Source organism: Anabrus simplex, chromosome 7 (genome assembly GCF_040414725.1).
Source record: "Anabrus simplex isolate iqAnaSimp1 chromosome 7, ASM4041472v1, whole genome shotgun sequence".
Classification (NCBI taxonomy): Eukaryota; Metazoa; Arthropoda; class Insecta; order Orthoptera; family Tettigoniidae; genus Anabrus; species Anabrus simplex.
In genome coordinates, this window is record NC_090271.1 from 232,848,607 (window position 1) to 232,868,801 (window position 20,195).

Consider the following 20,195-nt stretch of genomic DNA (forward strand, 5'->3'; position numbering starts at 1 on the left):
TATTTGAAATTATTTAGCTGAAAATTCTAAAAAAAATTATTTATGCAGAACGTAGTAGCTAAAAAAGAGTTAGGAAACATTCACCCAGGAAATAAAGGAAGATATGAACTGCAGGAAAAATTATTATTTAGAATTATAGAAAACTGTAGGAATGAAATGGTAAACACAGGATTTGTGAGGAATAAAGGAGTACTACTGACAAAACCAGAAGAGATAATGAACAAATGCAAAGAACTGCTGAATGTGAGAAACCAGACGTGGAGAAGGTATCCAGACAGCAGCAATAGAAAAAGTAACAGAAGGAATCAGATAAAACAATCACAGAGGTGGAATGAACACTTAAGAAGAGGGGGAAAAGCTGTGGGAATAGAAGTAGCCACAGAAATGATCAAGGACTAGCGAAACCCCGGTGGTCTTTTAGAATACTCAAGTGTATATGGAGAGAGGAAAAAGTGCCCGAGAATTGGGAAAAGAGGTTATAATAAGGACGTTCGAGAAGATAAGATGTGCATTAACTACCGAGAAATCACTTTTGTCTCCCAAGTTGCCAAGATAATGGAAAGGATATTAGAAAGAAGAATTAGAGAAAAGGTAGAGTCATGCACAAGAGTAACAATTTGGATTCAGAAGTGGAAGGTCATCAGTTTAGTTCATTTATCAATATTGCAGAATACGATAAATAAAACTGTATGAAAACTACATTTACAGTATATACAGGTCTAAAAGTCATGTGATTCTTCTATTATTTGGAAATACTGCCTTCCAACGAAGGTAGCCCGTAAGACTCAAAATACACTACTCAAAATACACTCATAAGTTTGTTAAAGAATAGAGCAGAATCCATACATGTACAATTTGTAGTGCTTTATAGCCTAGAAGTCATGTGTTCACTGCACAAAATGGTGGGGTTATCACATATTAGACCCCCTCCAGTCACTTGTCTCTGTCAGTTGAGCAGTAGGCCTATCACACAGTAAACCTAATCACTGCTTTCATTTGAATCATCTGTGCTGCCATCTTTCCAGGTGCTAGCGTGGTCGTCATTACACATATCTTCACTGCTATCGAGAGCATTAAAGATCCGTATCTTTCTTACAGTTTTGTTCCTGACTGGAATCCAAGCAGTGGGAATCTATTCACAGATGATTTCTAGAGATGGTCTCTGTATTCTCCCAGCTGGTATGAATGTATGTATAGCAGAAGCCATCCATTCAGAATAAATTCTTTTCAGATGACCCCTAAATAGCTTATTAATGGGCACATCAAGAGGTTGGAAAATCAATGTCAGTCCTCTGTGGATGACGAGACCCATCTTTAGGGATTTCAGCTCATTCTTAATGGCGTCCATGAAACATCCCTGAAGCTATTTAGTATAATTAAGGCTTTCTGCTGCAGTGGTGCTCCAGCATGGCAATCCCATATGGTTTTCAGCAAGTCCTGAACCAAATCTGCTGTTATCCAACCCTTCTCTTGTAATTAAACATGAATACCATTCAGAAATTTTCCCTCGGGTAGATTATTCCATTTAAATATTATATTTGGAAGAAGCATCCTACCATCAGGAGTTATGCCCAACATAACAGTACATCGCGCCATTACACACTACAATGCTAGAAACACCTTTTTCATTAATAGGGGTGTTCCGGGCTGTGTCAAAATAGTTCGGTGTTTGATCTGCCAACGCACCTTTCAAATTGCTGTACTGATGTCCAAAGTTACTCCTGCATCCAAAGTACATATCCACTTCAAATATTTCTTCATCTACCAGGATTTTGATGCCAAAGTATTCTCGTGATGAGATGAAGTTTTCTCAAAACCTTTCTGCGTAATACCAGTGCTATTTATGGATGGCGATCCAGTGTCTTTGTACACGTCTTCCTGAATAAGGTTAATCAGTCACCACTTACATGCATTCAGGTGTTTTGCTCAGGTGACAGATACCTTATAGGCTAACTAATATTTGCTTCAATTTGCCATCTTGAATTCCAACTTTATCTTCATACTATGATCTTCCCTACCTTTGAAAACTCCATTCAATTCAAGCTTATTCATCTAACAATGCGGCCAACTGAGAAGCTCAGACAGTTGAGGTGCTGGCCTTCTGATCCCAACTTGGCAGGTTCAATCCTGGCTCAAATACATCAGCCTCGTGTCGGTAGATTTACTGGCACATAAAAGAACCCTTCCCAGCCCAAAGTTTGCAATATTTTTGTAAAAGAAGCTTGTATGTACTGTACAGTAATATCGCCCCCAACATAATTCATTAGAGAAGGATAATTTGCTTCGTAACAGGATAAGCCATACTGCAGCTCCGATGACGTCACATCTGTCTGCCTGACCTGTGCATTGTGAGCACACAGAAGTGTTCTTTCCTTACAGTTTTCAAATTAAAAGCTATATCGTTTGCAGAAAAACTAGAAGTGCAGTCACCAGCCACGCAATTTAATGTGCAACCTAATAGGATCACATATTGGTGCAACCAAACAAGAAAAACTGAAAGCAGCATCTTGATTCCAAAGTGCTACAGTATATAACTGAGTTGAGAAATGGGTTTTGCAGTAACTCATGCATGATTAGTGGAAGTGGCAAAAATGTTCAATCTCGGTTGACAACAGTTCAAAACCAGCAAGGAATGGGCTGCACGTTTCATGTGCAGAAAGGTCTGAGTTTGAGAAGAACAAACCTCTGCCAGATACAACAAAGAAAGGTGCAGAACTACTTGAACGTATTGTGGGTTTAAATGTCCAAACACTCAAGCCTATACTTGAAATAAAAGTGCAGGTCCTACTGCACTGTCTTTGAAATGTTAAAATACAAGTTTCAATGCATAGTCTTTAGAAAGTTATTACTTCTGCTCGGAAATACAAGTTCTAATGTGCAGTCTTTGAAACAATTTAAATGCACAGTCTCAAGATTTCACACAGAAAATAAACTATGTTGGAATTCATGATCTGAACCGTACGATAATTCTCTCATCACATATGAAGTCACTTGTAGACACAAGGTATAACAGTACTCTTAAGCTGCAAATTTTAAAGTCTTTACAATGCAAAAATTTTACAACACTTGTCAAAGTGTACTTCGAAAAATAATACAACACTTTCTGTACAATTGCGACATAGAACTTTCCCTCAGCCCACCAGCATGGCAGGACTGTGGAACACAACTGACTGACGAGTCTCTGGCCGGGCCCCTTTCAATACAAAGGTCGCCTTGTGGAGCGCAGTTCTCTCCATTTACTTCAACCTGCTCTAATTTAGTTATTCTTACACGAATTTTCATGAAATGTAGTAACTGTGCGAGTATTAATGTAGGCTACACGATGGTGTACTTCTTACGCTTGGACAATTTTTATAGTAGAAGTTATTAACATTGAAGTGATGGAAGTTTTTATACGACATCACCTCGCCTTAAATCACTAGCAGCGCGCCCAGTCGAAGTCCGCCGGCTGGTTCGGCTTACCAATGTGCTACGTATTTTGAACAAGAAATGCTTCAGATAGATCGCGGAGATTGATGGACTGAAGTTTTCGATATGATACGACAGTGAACATCAGCGCCCATATGCCAGTTTGTAGGGGGGGGAGGCCCAGACCAGGGAGTATGTAGTATTTTTAATATTTTGGAAGATAAATAGCGACTGGTGTTCTGTGGTAGAATAACCCACGGTGTTCCCTGCCTGTTGGTGGGGAACGGTACTACCGCTTCTACGTAATACTGACTTTTACATCATTTTCTTGAAAGGAAAACACCTGACTAGACTAAATTTTTGCCTTTCCCTGAGAGCTGGGGGGGCCGCGGCCCCACCTTGCCCCCGGGTATGGGCGCCCTTGACAGTGAATATGCAAAGCAAAAGGTTATTGCAGAAGTGGCAGACATCACAGATGAAAAAGTTTCAGCTGTAATAACTTCATCCGCTGTTCACTGGATGTGGCGAGAGGTAGATTTAGTCACGAGCACACAACAGATCAACCTCACAGGTGTGCTGGGTACCAAAAAGCCTTTTGAGTTTGTTTTAGATGCTGTTTTTGGGCGACGAAGTGATAAGACCTAATTGTTCAAAAGACAAATAGGTATGCAGCAGAATGTATACTTGGCGCACCCTTGAAACCAAGGTTGTACACCAGGAAATAGGAGCCAATGACAGGAGAGGAAATTTATGTGTTCTTGGGGTTTATAATGTTGATGGGGATAATGAGAAACCCACCTTCAGGAGCTATTTCACCAGGATGGATTTTTAGCAGCCCCTGCATTCTCTCAAACAATGGCAAAGGACATATATTTACATTTTGTTGACAATTCTACATGAGATACGTATACGGGACCTAAAAGGTTTTTTTTTTAATTCAGCCTTTCCTGGAAATTATACCATGAACATTTTCAGACTGCCTACATTTCCAACAAAAATATTTCTTGCTTATTTTGTAAATATTCCTGAAATAAATAGGTACCAAAAGTGGAACTTACCCAAATTATATATTTTGGAAATACTGCAGGTGGTTATGGACAACCTTAAACTGCTGTCATCACATATTACTGAAAAACATTGATAATGACCTTGGTAAGTAGTCCTAAAATTTTCATTACATCAAGTTTCATATATTTAACATAATGAATTCTTTAACTTGATGGCATCTAAACCTCTGTTGAGCTTAAATTTAAATATCGCCTGAGAAGTTGGCAGCACGGGATTAAGGGGTTAAGGACACTTGCACCTAGCTGGTGATATGTATCATGTTCTTCCCTCATGTCATCAGAATGTTTGGAATAATGGACAACACAATCATCAAAAATTATTTCTTCCAGCTGGTTCACCGCAATCAGGAAAGTGTAGATTTCCAAAACTTCTAGGCAAAAAAAAACCGATGGAGTTCTGGTTTTCTTTATTCATGTTGAATGGTTTTATTTACTTTTTTGAAACAGATATTTTTATTGTAAGTTATATTAAGAGTCCATAAAGTTAAAAATGATCAAAAATGTCATTTCTTCTTCTGAGATACTGTTTTTACATATCCTTCAGCTCTCTTTACACTCTCTGTCGTTCTGTCAGGTTTAATGTTGATATTTCTCTACTAATAAATCCACAACATATCATGGACTTACATCCCATTTTTCACTTTAAAGCTAATTATCAAATTTCCATAAATATCGTAAAGGACGTATGTCTTTCTTATGAAAGTATTGTGTAAAACGTTCGCAAGTCAAGCCATACACTTCCTCTTTCACTACACTGCTCCATGTGAGGAGTTCTGCTACTAGTAAGAGTGTGATTCTAATACTGAAATTTTAACACACTGTAAAAGGCATAAAAATAAATAGCTAAAGATTATTTCATAGCAGGACTTTAGATGAATATGACCAGTCATCATACCGAGACTCATCAAAATCTGAGTGTTGAACTCTGGATCCTTGCCTACTTAGGGGTAAAACCTAGAGGACGGTCAAAACAAAGGTGGGTGGATACAATCAACAGTGATATTGAAAACAACAAAGCTATGGTCACACGATATTTACAACAAAATAAAGAAGAGACAGCATTCTAGAAGAGCACACCCTGCAACCTAAAGCAGGAAAATGCCAGAAATAAAACGACAACTTTGACATAGAGATACAATTACTCATTTCATCATTTCCTAGAAATTCATCTACTGTAAAGAACTTCTTGAGATACCAAGCCACTTCACAGTATTGGTAAGTCTTATTGGTCAATCCATACCAAATCAAATCTAGACATTCACCACACCAAAGAGTGTGTCAATTGTTTTTCAAGGAAGATTGCACCAAAGTTCATATTTGAGCAGAATTGTAAAATTGTAACTTACCCATGTCCAACAAGCACTGGAACTGCTCCATATAAAGCCATCCCATTATTCAATTCATATTCAAAAACATCTAAGTTGTACAGACGATATGGATCAGTGTTCCTAGGATGGAAAAAAAGAAAATTTATGTCAATTACTGGCAAAGCATAGGAAACTAAACTAAACGGGAAAATATAATAAAACAGAGATAATTACTTTGTTGACTTCAGTGCAAATGAATCTGCATGTTCTGGTATCCCATAAACATGATGTGCACCAACAAAAGTGAAGTCCATGGCTACAGCAGCAGGACCATAAGGTTTTGAATCATGATGAGACTTGAAGTTCTCTTCCCAAGCTCCAGGATCAGAGGCTGTGTCATCTTCAACTGTCCCAGCACCATCATCTCCTTTTTCTCCCTCTTTACTTCAAAAAGAAAAGAAAAGAAAAGAAAAGAAAAAATTATGTGAGTGACAAGTTACAAAACAGTTACACATTCTGAAGTACTTCAACACTCAAAAATAACAGAGATGAAAGACAGAAAATTAATTTGCTGGGCAAAGCAGCTCAGATACTAAAGAGCTGCCTTTCTGAGCCCAAGTTAGCAGCTTCAATCCCAGCTCAGTTAGGTGATATTTGAAGGTTCAGTACACCAGCTTCATGTCAGTAAGATTTTCAGGCACATGCGAGAACTCTAGCAGGACAAAATTTCCAGCATCACAGCACCTCCAAAACTCAAAAAAGAGTTAGGACAATAAAATAATAACAATTATCAGTTGAGGCTTTGGTCCAGTCTTAATGTTTAACCAACATGAAAGTAGGAAGAACTACTCTTAAGCTATTGTATGTGTTTTCTTACTGTGCTATACAGCAATATGACAATCACATTAGATCAGTTCTGTGAAGTAGGAGTAGTTTCTAAAGAATTTCCATCATCATCATCATCATCATCATCATCATCACTGGTACATTGTCACTACTGCCAGTAGCAAATGTTAGACCTCTTCAATGAATTTCATGAATTATGGAAAGGTTCCATTTACCTTTCATTTGTTGTAAAATTTACAAATATTTTTTGTATTTCAAGCCTGTAGGCCTATCAGCAGAAGGGGGAACTTGATTGCCACAACTGTTGAGATATACAATCAATCAATCAATCAATCAATCAATCAATCAATCAATCAATCAATCAATCAATCAATCAATCAATCAATCAATCAATCAATCAATCCATCCATCCATCCATCAACCAACCAATCAATCAATCAATTAATCCATCCTGATCTGCATTTAAGGCAGTCACCCAGGTGGCACATCCCCTATCTGTTGTTTTCTTAGCCTTTTCCTGAATGATTTCAAGAAATTGGAAATTTATTGAACATCTCCCTTGGTAAGTTATTCCCATCCCAACTTCCTACAAATCAATATTTGCCCCAATTTGTCCTTTTGAATTCCAACTTTATCTTCATATTGTCCTCTTTCCTACTTTTAAAGACCATTCAAACTATTCCTCTACTAATGTCATTCCACGCCATCTCTTCACTGACAGCTCGGAATATATGACTTATAATACCAATATAAATGGTCCATTATGGGACATTATAAATTTTCCAGCTAACTCATTCCTGGATGCCCAACTTAGCACACTGGGGCGAAATGTTGGCAACCAGGAATGAGTTAGCTGGAAAATTTATAATGTCCAATAATGAACCATTTATATTGGTATTATAAATTTGCTCATTCGGGACAAATATTTCAGGTTCCCCTATGGGAATCAACATCTATAACATACCACTTAGTCGAGCAGCTCGTCTTCTTTCTCCCAAGTCTTCCCAGCCCAAACTTTGCAACATTTTTGTAACGCTACTTTTTTGTCAGAAATCACCCAGAACAAATCAAGCTGCTTTTCTTCGGATTTTTTCCTGTTCTTGTACCAAGTAATCCTGGTGAGGGTTCCATACACCTGGAATCATACTCCATTTGGAGTCTTACCAGAGACTTGTATGCACTCCCCTTTACATCTTTATTGCAACCCCTGAACCCATACCCTTTATTTCCATTTCCATTTATGATTACCCCAATGAAAATCTTTCCTTATATTAACACCTAGGTACTTACAGTGATCCCCGTAAGGAACTTTCACCCCATCAACACAGTAATTAAAACTGAGAGGACTTTTCCTATCTGTGAAACTCACAACCTGACTGTTAACCCCATTTATCACCATACCATTGCCTGCTGTCCATCTCACAACATTATCAAAGTCATTTTGCAGTTGTTCACAATCTTGTAACTTATTACTCTATATAGAATAACAAGTTCATGAAAGAAAAATACATGGCCATACTTGGACTGTGCGAGACCAAGAAGAAGGGTACGGGAGAGATTCCTCTGAAAGTATTACAGTGGAGGACCTGAAGCAAAAAATGGAGTGTCCATCATACTTAGAAAAGAAATCCAAGAATATGTAGAATATACTAAATGCGTCAGCGATAGGACGATGGTGACGAGTAGGGACCTGAAAACAAAACCGCATTTGCGATAAATGCAAATTTTTGAATCTTGTACTAAATCCAAGCCTATGGTAATTCCAATGTGGAATAAAATCATTTTTATGCAAAAATAAAAAAAGCGACAAAATGCGAATTGTGACCCAAAATGGAAAATTAGTATCAATATGTGATTTTGGTGCAAATTTCTGCAAAAAGGTGCTATTTTACTGGCGAAAACAACATATTTAGGCAAAATTGTCAGAAATACTCAAAATATGATGCATAAATCTTTCGACCGTTCCGACTGATGAAAAAATGTAGCAGATCGATTGCTGCTTGCTGACTTTAATTGATATTTACAATGGGAATAGCAAGGGAAATAAGATCTGTATCGATTATTATCAAAATGTAAATCGAGTGTCAAGGAGAAACGAGATAGACACAGCGTTGTTTTCCTGTTGTTAAAAATTGAAACTAGTGAAGTTTTTTCGTTTTTTTGCTTTATGTCGCTCTGACATAGGTCTTTTGGCGATGATGGGATTGGAAAGGCCTAGGAGTTGGAGGGAAGCAGCCGTGGCCTTAATTAGGATACAGCCCCAGCATTCACCTGGTGTGAAAATGGGAAACCACGGAAAACCATCTTCAGGGCTGCCGACAGTGGGATTCGAACCCACTATCTCCCGGTTGCAAGCTTACAGCCGTGTGCCCCTAACCACACGGCCTAGTGAAGAGTAGAAAGTCGAACGATCGTTTAGGTTATGGGGCGCACGAAAGGGCTCAGCAATATGCAAAGGATGGTTTATATACCAGTTTCAGCGACAGTTTTTTGCAAGTATTGTAACTGCCAAGTTGGGTGAGGAAAAAAAGATAGCATTGTGAAACATGTTAAATCTGAAAAACACGTGGGTAAGCGACGCGATAACAAAAGTTCAAACCCTGCTTTTAGTACGTCCCAAAGAAAGCAATATTCTTTGCTTACACAGTTAGATAGTTGTAAACGACGAAAAATTTCCAGAGATAACTTCTCAAAACGCACAGTTGAAGTATTTGCCAAAGCAAATATACCTCTGGTAAAGCGGCAAAGCAAACAGCTAAGAGCCTGGATTACTGAGTTTTCAAATGAAGATCTGCCATGTGTGAGAACTCTACGTGAAGTATATCTACCGGGTAAGTTTTGATTTCATTGATCGGGTACGGTTTAGGTATTACATCGAAACCATGTGCAAAATTGAAGGATATCAAATTTGAGTGCAATTTCCATATCGAACTATCTTACCCGTACCCAATTGATCCAGTAATTTGAAATTATTTTGTAATAAGTTGAGGTCTTTCTTCCTTTCTAGAAGTTGCATCTTACCACCAGAAAAGAACAGCAGAGGCTCTAGTGAGGAAGAACATCAACATAATCTGTGATGAAACTAGAGATAGAATGGGCCGTTGTGTTTTATCATATTCCAAGTCCCAGCCGGATCGAAAAGAGAGCTGCACGTTGTTTCTGTGAACTATCCTGATGCAGGAAATGCTACAAACTCCTCTCATGCTGTTTTAGAAGCTCTGCGCAGTTATAGTGTACCATATGATGCAGTTAAAGTGTTTGTTAGTGACAGTGACCTTAACATGACCCAGTGTTATGAAACATTAAGTGTGGTTATAGGAGATCATTTAATGCATGTACAGTGCAGGGCACATAAGATCAGCTTGGTTGGCAATAGTTAGGTCGCAGTGCTGACAGATAAATCATGTGGTTGCGATGGTAATGTCTACATTTTTGAACACAAGAAAGCGAAAATATAATTATTTACAATTCTTAACATTAAAGTATGGAGCTTCAAAGGAAGCAAAGCTTTTTCCTGCACCTGTCATATCCCGATGGAATAGCTGGTTTCAGGCCGTCTTCTATTTGAGTGCTTACTTAACTGATGTACATTTTTCAAGATGTCTGACATGAAAGACATCAACAACTGTGGTTTTAAGTACTTGACTGATCTGAGTGAGCGAGAAGTGAATAGGCTTCACTCTCACATGATTTTTGTCACAGATCATGCAGCTGGATTGGTTGACGACCTTATTGAACTTGAAGGGTTCTCATCTCGTTTACCCCAAACTGCATAACCTTGACGCCAGTTTTACCATCATTTGTGAGGGGAATTTTTCTGTGGCAACTAATGATGATTTGATTAAGCTCACTCCTCTACAGCAGGCTGCATGTAGAGACACATTTGTCAAAGCTGTTCATTCTTCACAGTGCAAGCTAGCCACATTGAAAGCTAAAGACCCCAACCATAAGCATTTTGTGTCAATTTCTCAAGCTTTGTATCCAAAAAAATATAATAATTTTGAATAACACTGATAAATTATATGAGCTCAAGAAACTGAAGTAATAGATCTCTCAACAAACTATATCTGGTCTGGTTACTGTTCTCTGAAACATGCAATTCAAACCCAGATGAAAGAAAGTGAAAAATGTGATGTCATGCTTGCATTAACTGCAGTTGAGACAGAGGTCAGCATATTTGCTAAATACTGTCTTGAGTTGTTGTGGACCCCATCGAACAATGTAGATAGCGAGCGCGAGTTGTCTCATTACAACACATTGGGTACCGACAGACTGTGCAATTTGAAAAAAAAGCAATGCCGAAGTACTGACAATGCTTTCGTTTGAACAATGAATTTGTATTATGTGTGAACCAAGGACAATAATTGCACTTCATAAACTTGGAATCGTTAAAATTAATAATACCATGCGATTATTTTAACTTTGTAAATAGATGCTAATTTTGAAACATGGATGCTAATTTTTCAGGTCTCTAGTGATGAGACTCCAGTTTGCAAATGGCATGAAAGATCTATTCAGTTGTATGGCCCACAAACAGGTTGCATAGATGAACATCTAGAAGACTTTTTGGAGGAAGTAGAGGAACAGATAGAAGATAAGGGAGTGCTATTGATGGGAGATCTAAATGCACAAGTTGGAATGGAAATCAAGGAAAGGAAGATGATGTAGGGCCCTTTGGATATGGAAATGTAAACCCAGAAGGCGAGTTGTGATGGTGATGCTTGTTGTTTAAAGGGGGCTAACATCTGAGGCCATCGGCCCTAAGGCGAGTTGTTGATGGATTTTTGCATGAGGAACCAAATGATTGTTGTAAACACCTGGTTTAGGAAGAAGAACAGTCAGAAGATTACAAGGTATGGTTGGGGAGACAGACTAACAAACACTATGATTATATAATCATACAGAAAACACCGGAAGAACCTTTTAAATGTTACAGCCATGCCTGAAGAAGCCTTTGATGGAGGTCATAGAGTTGTGATAGGAAAACTGAATGTGGGAAAGATTGAAAAACTCCCATTAAGAAGAGAGAATACCCTTGGTACCCAGGACAGAGATGGAGAACATTGAAGATGAATGGAAAAGATGTAAGGAAGCACTGGTTGGATGTGCAGAAAAGGTATGTGGTAGAACATCAGGAAATGTGAAAGACAAAGAGACACTGGTGAAATGATAGGGTATAAAGTGAAGGAAAAGAAAATGGTATGGAAGGCATGGAAAACATCTAAGACTGAAAAAAGTAGAAAATAATCTGTGGAGGCAAAGACTTTGACTAAGAAAGTAGTGGAGGAAGAAAAGAGAAAAAGCTGGGCCTTATTCACACAGAAATTGAGAGATGATATGCAGGGCAGCAAGAAATTATTGTATGGTATTTTAAGAAACAAAAAGAGTGATCAAGTAAACACCAGATGTGTGAAGGATGAAGGCAGCATAATATTAACAAAGCCAGAATAAATAAGAAATAGATGGAGAGAGTATTTTCAGAACTAATGAGAGTCATTCAATGTATGACTAGGAAAGGCAATTAGTTGATGAAGAAAAGGATAAAGAAATTACAATGAATGAAACTGAAATGGCATTAAGAAAGATGAAGAATGGAAAAACTTCTGGAATAGATGAAATTTCAGTGGAGATGATAAAGGCAGCTGGAGCTGTATGCCTACAGTAGACATATCGAGTTGTCAGGATTGTCTGTGAGAATAAGGAGGTCCCTGAGGATTGGCAAAAATGAATTATCATCCCAATTTTCAAGAAAGGTGATAAAGTATTGAAAAACTACAGGAGAATTCTCTGATATCCCATGTTGCTAAGATAATGAAGAGGATACTGGAAAGTAGGATAAGGTTGAGGGTTGAAAATCAGACACAGGAAAATCAGTTTGGTTTCAGAAGTGGAAGGTCAACAATAAAGACCATTTTCATTATGAGAAAACTAATGGAAAAGTAATAGGAGTATGGGAATGATATGGTAATGACATTCATTGACACCGAAAAGGCCCCCAGGACTAAAGTTTGGGACAGTCTGGTGCATAGTGTCCTTTCGCCAATCCTGTTTACAATAGTAATGGATGACGTCATGAGAAAAGCAAAAGCAACATATGGAGGAAGAGAAATGAACATCATGTTATTTGCAGATGATATTGTGATTTGGGGAAACGAGGACATGAAGTTTCAAGAACAATTGGATGTGGTGAATGGGAAGATCTAAGATTGTGGACTGAAAATAAGTGTAGAAAAGAGTGTCTCTCTTGTTATGACTAGAGGGGAGAAAGAAGGGAAATGTCAGATTAGACTTGCAGACAAGCCCCTGGAAGTAGTGGAAACGTTCAAATACCTGGGGAGTGAATTAATGGAGAATGCTTGACTGGATGCTGAGATTAGTACAGTAAAAGGATTCAAGCAGGAAGCTGTTTCTATCATAGTGTAAGAAACATGTTATGGGACAAAGATTTGCCAATGGAAGCAAAGGAAACTACGTACAAGATGTATTACGTATCCATAACAATTTATGGAGCAGAAACTTGGACAATGACAAAGAAGGATGAGAGTCGAATACAGGCAGCCGAAATGAAGTTCTTGAGGAGTATGATACAGAAGAGTAGAAAAGACAAAATAAAGAATGAGAAAATCCAGAAAGAAATTGGAGTGGAAAAAATGAATGATAGAATAGAGAAGAGCCAGCTAAGATGGTTTGGGCATATAAAGCGAATGAGTGATGAAAGAATGCCAAAAAAGGTGATGGAAATGCAAATGCAAGGAAGGAGAGGCTGTGGACGACCACGATTGAGATGGAAGGACACAATCCAACGCAGTATTACAGAAAGAAACATGGACTGGGACACAGTTTTGGAGGAGTGGTGGGAAGACCGAAGAAAGTGGAGAGGAACCATATTTGCTACTACCCAGCTACAGTTGGATAAAGGGAAATTATGATGATGACAGAATAACATCCACAAAAAGCCTTCTCTGATTTCACTTCTTTACTCATATCATTTATATATATAAGAAAACAAAGGTCAAATAATACTGCATTGAGGAATTCCCCTCTTATCAAATGTCTTAGCCAGGTCAATCATGATACAGTCCATTTGACCTCCTGAATCCAATATATCTGCTATATCTTGCTGGAATCCTACAAATTGAGCTTCAGTGGAATAACCTTTCCTAAACCCGAACTGCATTCTTTTGAACCAGTTATTAATTTTGCAAACATGTCTAATATAATCAGAAAGAGTGCTTTCCCAAAGCTTACATGCAATGCATGTCAAACTTACTGGCCTGTAATTTACAGTTTTATGTCTATCACGCTTTCCTTTGTACACAGGGGCTTACATAGCAACTCTCCATTCATATAGTACAGTTCCTTCATGCAAATAATAATCAAGTAAGTACTTCAGATATGGTACTATATCATAACCCATTGTCTTTAGTATATCCCCAGAAATTTTATCAATTCCAGCTGCTTTTCTAGTTTTCAACTTTCATATCTTATTGTAAATGCCATTGTTATCATAGGTAAATTTTAATACTTCTTTAGCATTAGTCACCTCCTCTATCTGGAAATCATCCTTGTAACCAACAATCTTTACTGCTAACTGAGTACTTCTGCCTTTTGAAGATCCTCACATGCATACTCCCCTAGCTCTTATGATTCCTGGAATGTCCTCCTTAGTACCTTTTTGTATCTATACATACCCTTCCATTTCTCAATAAAATTTGTATGACTGCCAATTATGCTTGCCATCATGTTATCCTTAGCTGACTTCTTTGCCACATTCAATTTCCTAGTAAGTCCCTTCAATTTCTCCTTACTTCCACAGCCATTTCTAACCATTTCTTTTCTATCTGCACTTCCTTCTAAGTCACTTTATTTCTCTGTTATAATAAAAGTGGGTCTTTACCATTTCTTACATCTTTAAAGGTATAAACCTGTTCAGATTCCTTAACAATTGCTTCAAACCCATCCCAGAGCCTGTTTACATTTTTATTTATCGTTTTTCACCGATCAGCCAACGGCTGTAGCCATGTTGAAACACCGGATCCCGTGAGATCTACAAAGTTAAGCAACATTGGACGTGCTCAAGATTTGGATGGGTTGCCACGTGCTGTTGGTGGGGGTATGGGAATGGAGGAGCGGAAAGGAACTGGCCACCCTACCACACGTAAACTCCAGCTCAGGCACACCTCTGCGGAAGTTCGGACCTGCCTTCGGGCAGAATACACCCTTACCTTCACCGATCATACCGTTGGTTACTTTTTAAAAACTCCCTCATGCCTGCAGTATCAGCCATATGATACTGCCTAATAGTACTACTTTTAAGAACTTCCTTTCTGTCACATTTATTTTTAACTATGACAAAAACAGGTTTGTGATCACTAATACCATCTATTTCCTCAATTTCTCTATAGAGCTCATCTAGTTTTACCAGCACCATGTCCAGTATATTCTTCCCTCTGGTTGGTTCCATCACTTTCTGAATCAGCTGTCCTTCCCATATTAACTTGTTTGCCATTTGTTGGTCATACTTCCTGTCATTCACATTATCCTCCCAATTGACATCTCCCACTACAATCACATTCCTTTCCATGTCATTTCCCACATAGCTGATCATCTTATCAAATAATTCTGAATCAGCATCAGCGCTACCCCTTCCTGGTCTGTATACTCCAAAGACATCAAGTTGCCTATTATCTCCAGAAATAAGCCTTACACCTAGAATTTCGTAGCTTACAATTTCTTCTTTCACCAGAATGAATGCTCCCCTTCCTACCATTCGTAGCCTATTTCTACAACACAATCCAATTCCGTGATAAAATTCCTGCATCCATTATATCATTTCTCAGCCATGATTCAACTCCTATTACAATATCTGGTACATATATATCAATTAAATTACTTAATTCTATGCCTTTCTTTACAATACTTCTACAGTTCAACACTAATATTTTTATATCATCCCTACTTGACTTTTAGATCTCTGTACCCTTATCACAGCTCCCTAGACCACCCCGTTTCCCTGAATGTACCTGCCTATAACCCTTATAAACAAATTTCCTAACTTATACATACCAAAGCAGTTTAAGTGAAGGCCATCTGAGAGCAGATCCCTATCTCTTATCCATCCATTAGGATCTAGAAATCTCACTCCCAGTTTCCCCACGTACCCACTCCAGTCTCATTTAAATCCCCAATCACCTTCCAGTCAGTATCCCTCCTACACAGTATTCCACTGATAATCTCCGCTTCCTTAAACTTTACCCGTGCTGCAATTACCAGATCCCACACATCCCCAACTATGTTGGTACTTATACTGGCTTGCCTTACGTTGTTGGTACCAACAGGAAACACTACCACCTTTTCTTCCCCCCCCCCCCCTTCTCTTCTACTTTCAACATTTGCCTCAACCCAATTCCCAGATTAACACTCTACCCTGGTTCCCTTTCCTCCACAAACTTTCCCCACATGTGTAACAATGGAATCCCCCATGACTAGAGCCTCAACCCTACCCACCTTATTTGATCCCTTCCCCTCTTGGTCAGCCCTATCTTTCCTGACAACTGCAGAAGCTACTTCCTCCATTTTCTCCCAGCCATGACCCTGTTACACCTGTCTTTTCCTATCCTATCCTCTACTCTACATTTCCCTTTCCTATCATTTCTCTTCCTCCTACTTCCACATTTCTCAGCAACAGTTCCCTGTTCCTCATCTTCCTTCTGTTCTACATGGAGTGACTCATACCGATTTCTCACAGACATCTGTCCTGAATTCTGATCCTGAATAGAGCCCTTAGCCTGCAATCTCCTTCATCTTAGAACATTCGACCACCTACAATATGAAGGTAGAGAATGTTTATATAGAAAGTATTAGAACATTTTCTTTGTTTTAGAAATCTAGAGAAGTACCATAAAACAAATTTTGAAATAACAATTTTGGGGAAGTGAAATTTCACACTCAAATTTACAAAAAAGTAACTCAACTGGCCTTATCTAAAGGACACCAGACAACTAAAGTTTTTCTTGACAATATGCATGTGCAAAACTATGTTGCAAGCTTAGACAGAACACTAAGACTGGCACACACCATTCAGTTTATTTCACACAGTTTTGATCAAATGTCTGAGAGAAAAAACAGTGAACGACCATATGCATGTAGCTCTTACAGCCATTTCCAAGATAAAGAAGAGAAGAACACTTCCGAAAACAAAATAGACAAAGAAATGGCCAATGAAACTATAAGATTTCTTACACACGAACTTACCGAGTGAATTGAGGTTGGAACCAGGCAAATGGTATAATTACTTACAGGCGGATGAAGAAAGGTATTTAGTCCTTATTAGTAAAGTAAATCATACTAAAATTTATATTTAATAATTGTTTTCAGTTTTTCAATCAATAATTCTTTCTGTAATGTTCAGATTATTTTTTTGATTTAATTTCCCATGGGCAAGTGTTTTGTCTGTAAATAACTATGAACTCTGGTACAACGACCCAGGATAATTAATGCAAATTGCTCAATTTTGCTACAAAATTTACCCAGAAGTTGAAACTGAACACGTACCAACATACGCTACAACTTGTACCATGTCTCGCTTGTTCACACGGAAAAATATGAAGCAGCTGTAGACTTTTCTCACGCCATGCCTAAGAAAGCTTATGCCCAGCAAATCATTTAATTTACTAGCATACACACCTAGTCTACCTTGTGATTCAGGTTTGTTCATGCAAGCTGGCAAGCAAAATGTAGTGTATGTTGTGCCCTTAAAGATGTCGCTTAGTCTACAGTATCATTTCTAAAATCCAAGCTCTTAATAATTTCCCTATCATTGCAAATACTGGTACTCCTTTTTTGTCTTCATTTTGCTCCCTCTGCACACCAACAAGTGATAAGGTTATATCTCCAATGTTGCTTCAATTTCTAGTAAAATTAATTTTCACCAAGCGTTCAGCAGAAGTAACTGAATAAAACTACGACACGTCCAGGTTTTCCTGAGCATTAGACTCCCTAGTCCCCACCCTCTATGTTTCAGTAAACTTCATAAGCAGAGCTAACTATGTTGAAATGCGGTATGGGCTTTGACCACTCCGATTTCTCGTGGTTCTGCTACAAAATTTCCAGTCTTAAGTTTGCTATGCTACTGACAATTGCATTCTGTTGATAAAAGCTTGTTTACATTAGTTCTTTTGAACTGATTTAGTGTATTATACAAGCACTATGGCTGAAGCAACACTAACCGAATCATATATACCTCACCAGATCCAAACGATTGCCAAAGATGCCGAATGCTCTGAGTATGAAAAGGACAACTGCCAGTTGATGTTCCTGCTTAGCAAGTCTACAGAATAAAACTACTGTTTATACAGGAAAAAAAGTTTCATATAAGAGTGAAACAAACATCTACAGCACTGTACTTCTTTACATTTGTCTATTTAATATACTCTTCATTTAATCATGAAGTGAATATTGTTCAGACTTAGCTGGACTAATTACTTGTCAACATTTGTTTAACTTTCTTTGACTGACTCAATTTCTGTTGTTCCTTGTGAAACATAGGGCATCAACAAAGCATCTCCATCTAATCCTGTTGCCAGCCAACCACTTCACATCTCTCCAGGTCTTGCCTTCTTCCATTGCCTCCACGTTTACAGATGTTTGTTTGGGCCTTTCTCTCCTTTTTTTTTTGCTAGGGGCTTTACGTCGCACCGACACAGATGGGTCTTATGGCGACGATGGGATAGGAAAGGCCTAGGAGTTGGAAGGAAGCGGCCATGGCCTTTATTAAGGTACAGCCCCAGCATTTGCCTGGTGTGAAAATGGGAAACCACGGAAAACCATCTTCAGGGCTGCCGATAGTGGGATTCGAACCTACTATCTCCCGGATGCAAGCTCACAGCCGCGCGCCTCTACGCGCACGGCCAACTCGCCCGGTTTCTCTCCTTTTACCCTGCGGGTTACAATCCAGTGCCTCTATCTCAATGGCTTCATTCCTTATTCTCAACGTATGCCCTATCCATTTCCGTCTCTTTATCTGTATGGCCATCTCGGTTTCACCCGTCCTTCTCCATAGTTCATCATTGGAGATTACTTCCGGCCAGTAGATGTTTAGAATCTTCCTTAAACAGCGGTTGACAAAGGTCTGCAACTTGGAGGTAATCACTTTAGTCACTTTCCAGGTCTCGGACCCATATAATAGAACAGCCTTGACATTACTTCGGAAAATGCAAAGTTTGGTCCTAATAGATATTCTTCTCTGATTGACAGTAGTACAAAAATGAACACTGAAGCAGCACTCTTCCCCCTCCCCAGTCCCCAATTCCCTATATAGCCAGTGACCAACAAAACTTGTGCCTTTAGTAGTAGAACAAAATTCTTTAGAAGTTATTCAGCTTTTTGACAGGCTGTTTTCTAAGTCATCAGCAAGCCATCTTTATATGGATGTATTTGACATCTGAACAACACAGATAGAACTTAATATAGAGAATGGACATTTAAACAATATTCTGAAGAAAAAAGATGCAAACAGCTCATGAACACACAGGAATATCAGCGATGGGTATATCTATAAATCACTGTCACATCTGCAACCTGTAGCACTAATAACACTCACACACACAATTTTACTTTACACTGCACCAAAAGATGCAGTAGGTCTTATGGCGATGCTGGGATAGGAAAGGGCTAGGAGTGGAAAAGAAACAACCGTGGCCTTAATTAAGGTACAACCCCACCATTCACCCAGTGCGAAAATGGGAAGTCATGGAAAACGATCTTCAGGGCTGCTGACAGAGGGGTTTGAACCCGCTATCTTTCAAATGCAAGGTGACAGCTATGTGACCCGAATCTCGCAGCTATCAGTTCCACATTAGCACTCACAACAGAGAGAGAGAGAGAGAGAGAGAGAGAGAAAGTGCCCGAATTTCAAAAATTATTGCCTCAGCCACAACTGAACCTGAAGACTGGGTCTGTGAAGCAGACACTATTTTCAATTCACTGAAGCAGCTAGTGTAACCACTTGTAACTATGTACAGTATTATATGAAAGTGGATCCCAAGTAAGTAGCATCAATAACATTTTCTTTTTGCACAAAATCGAGAGGACTGATTGTCATACCTGCTGGATATTCAGCCATGCTTGCATGCTACCATTCAATCAAGCAAAGTTGTTTTCTACTACTGTTATCATGATCATAGCCACAGAATCTCCAGTTTTGCTTGGAATCCAAATTACAGGAATGTGAATTTTAATTTCACAAATCCCTCAGACATTGGCTTGGATTCAAAGCATCGCCCCGCTGGAGAGAAGCCTGTACAGTAACAATATCCCTTCAACTATTATGCCCCTATACTGTCATTTAGTTCTACTTTAACCAAGTCCTTTTGTTACCAGAAATAAGAAAGTCTATGCACAACTACAAGCCATTTCAAAAGTTGTAAAATGAATAAGTATTTAGAAAATAATAGATAGTGGATCTGAATGGGTTAACATCAGAAGATTAATTTTCACTCAAAACACTTTCCAGTAATTTGCCCTGAACCAAATCCACAATTATTTTGCTATTTTAAAGAAAGTACAA

At 38.6% G+C, this 20,195-nt stretch overlaps 1 protein-coding gene across 1 annotated transcript in view; it reads right to left on the minus strand.

Annotated features, from left to right (window-relative positions):
- The window catches only part of GCS2alpha (glucosidase 2 subunit alpha), a 152,664-nt gene that overhangs the window by 105,773 nt on the left and 26,696 nt on the right, over positions 1–20,195 (minus strand). The window contains exons 5-6 of the mRNA XM_067151611.2: positions 6,017–6,226; positions 5,822–5,923 (exon numbers count right to left, since the gene is read on the minus strand). Of these exons, the coding sequence (XP_067007712.2) occupies positions 5,822–5,923; positions 6,017–6,226 (312 nt within the window). The remainder of the gene's footprint in view (positions 1–5,821; positions 5,924–6,016; positions 6,227–20,195) is intronic.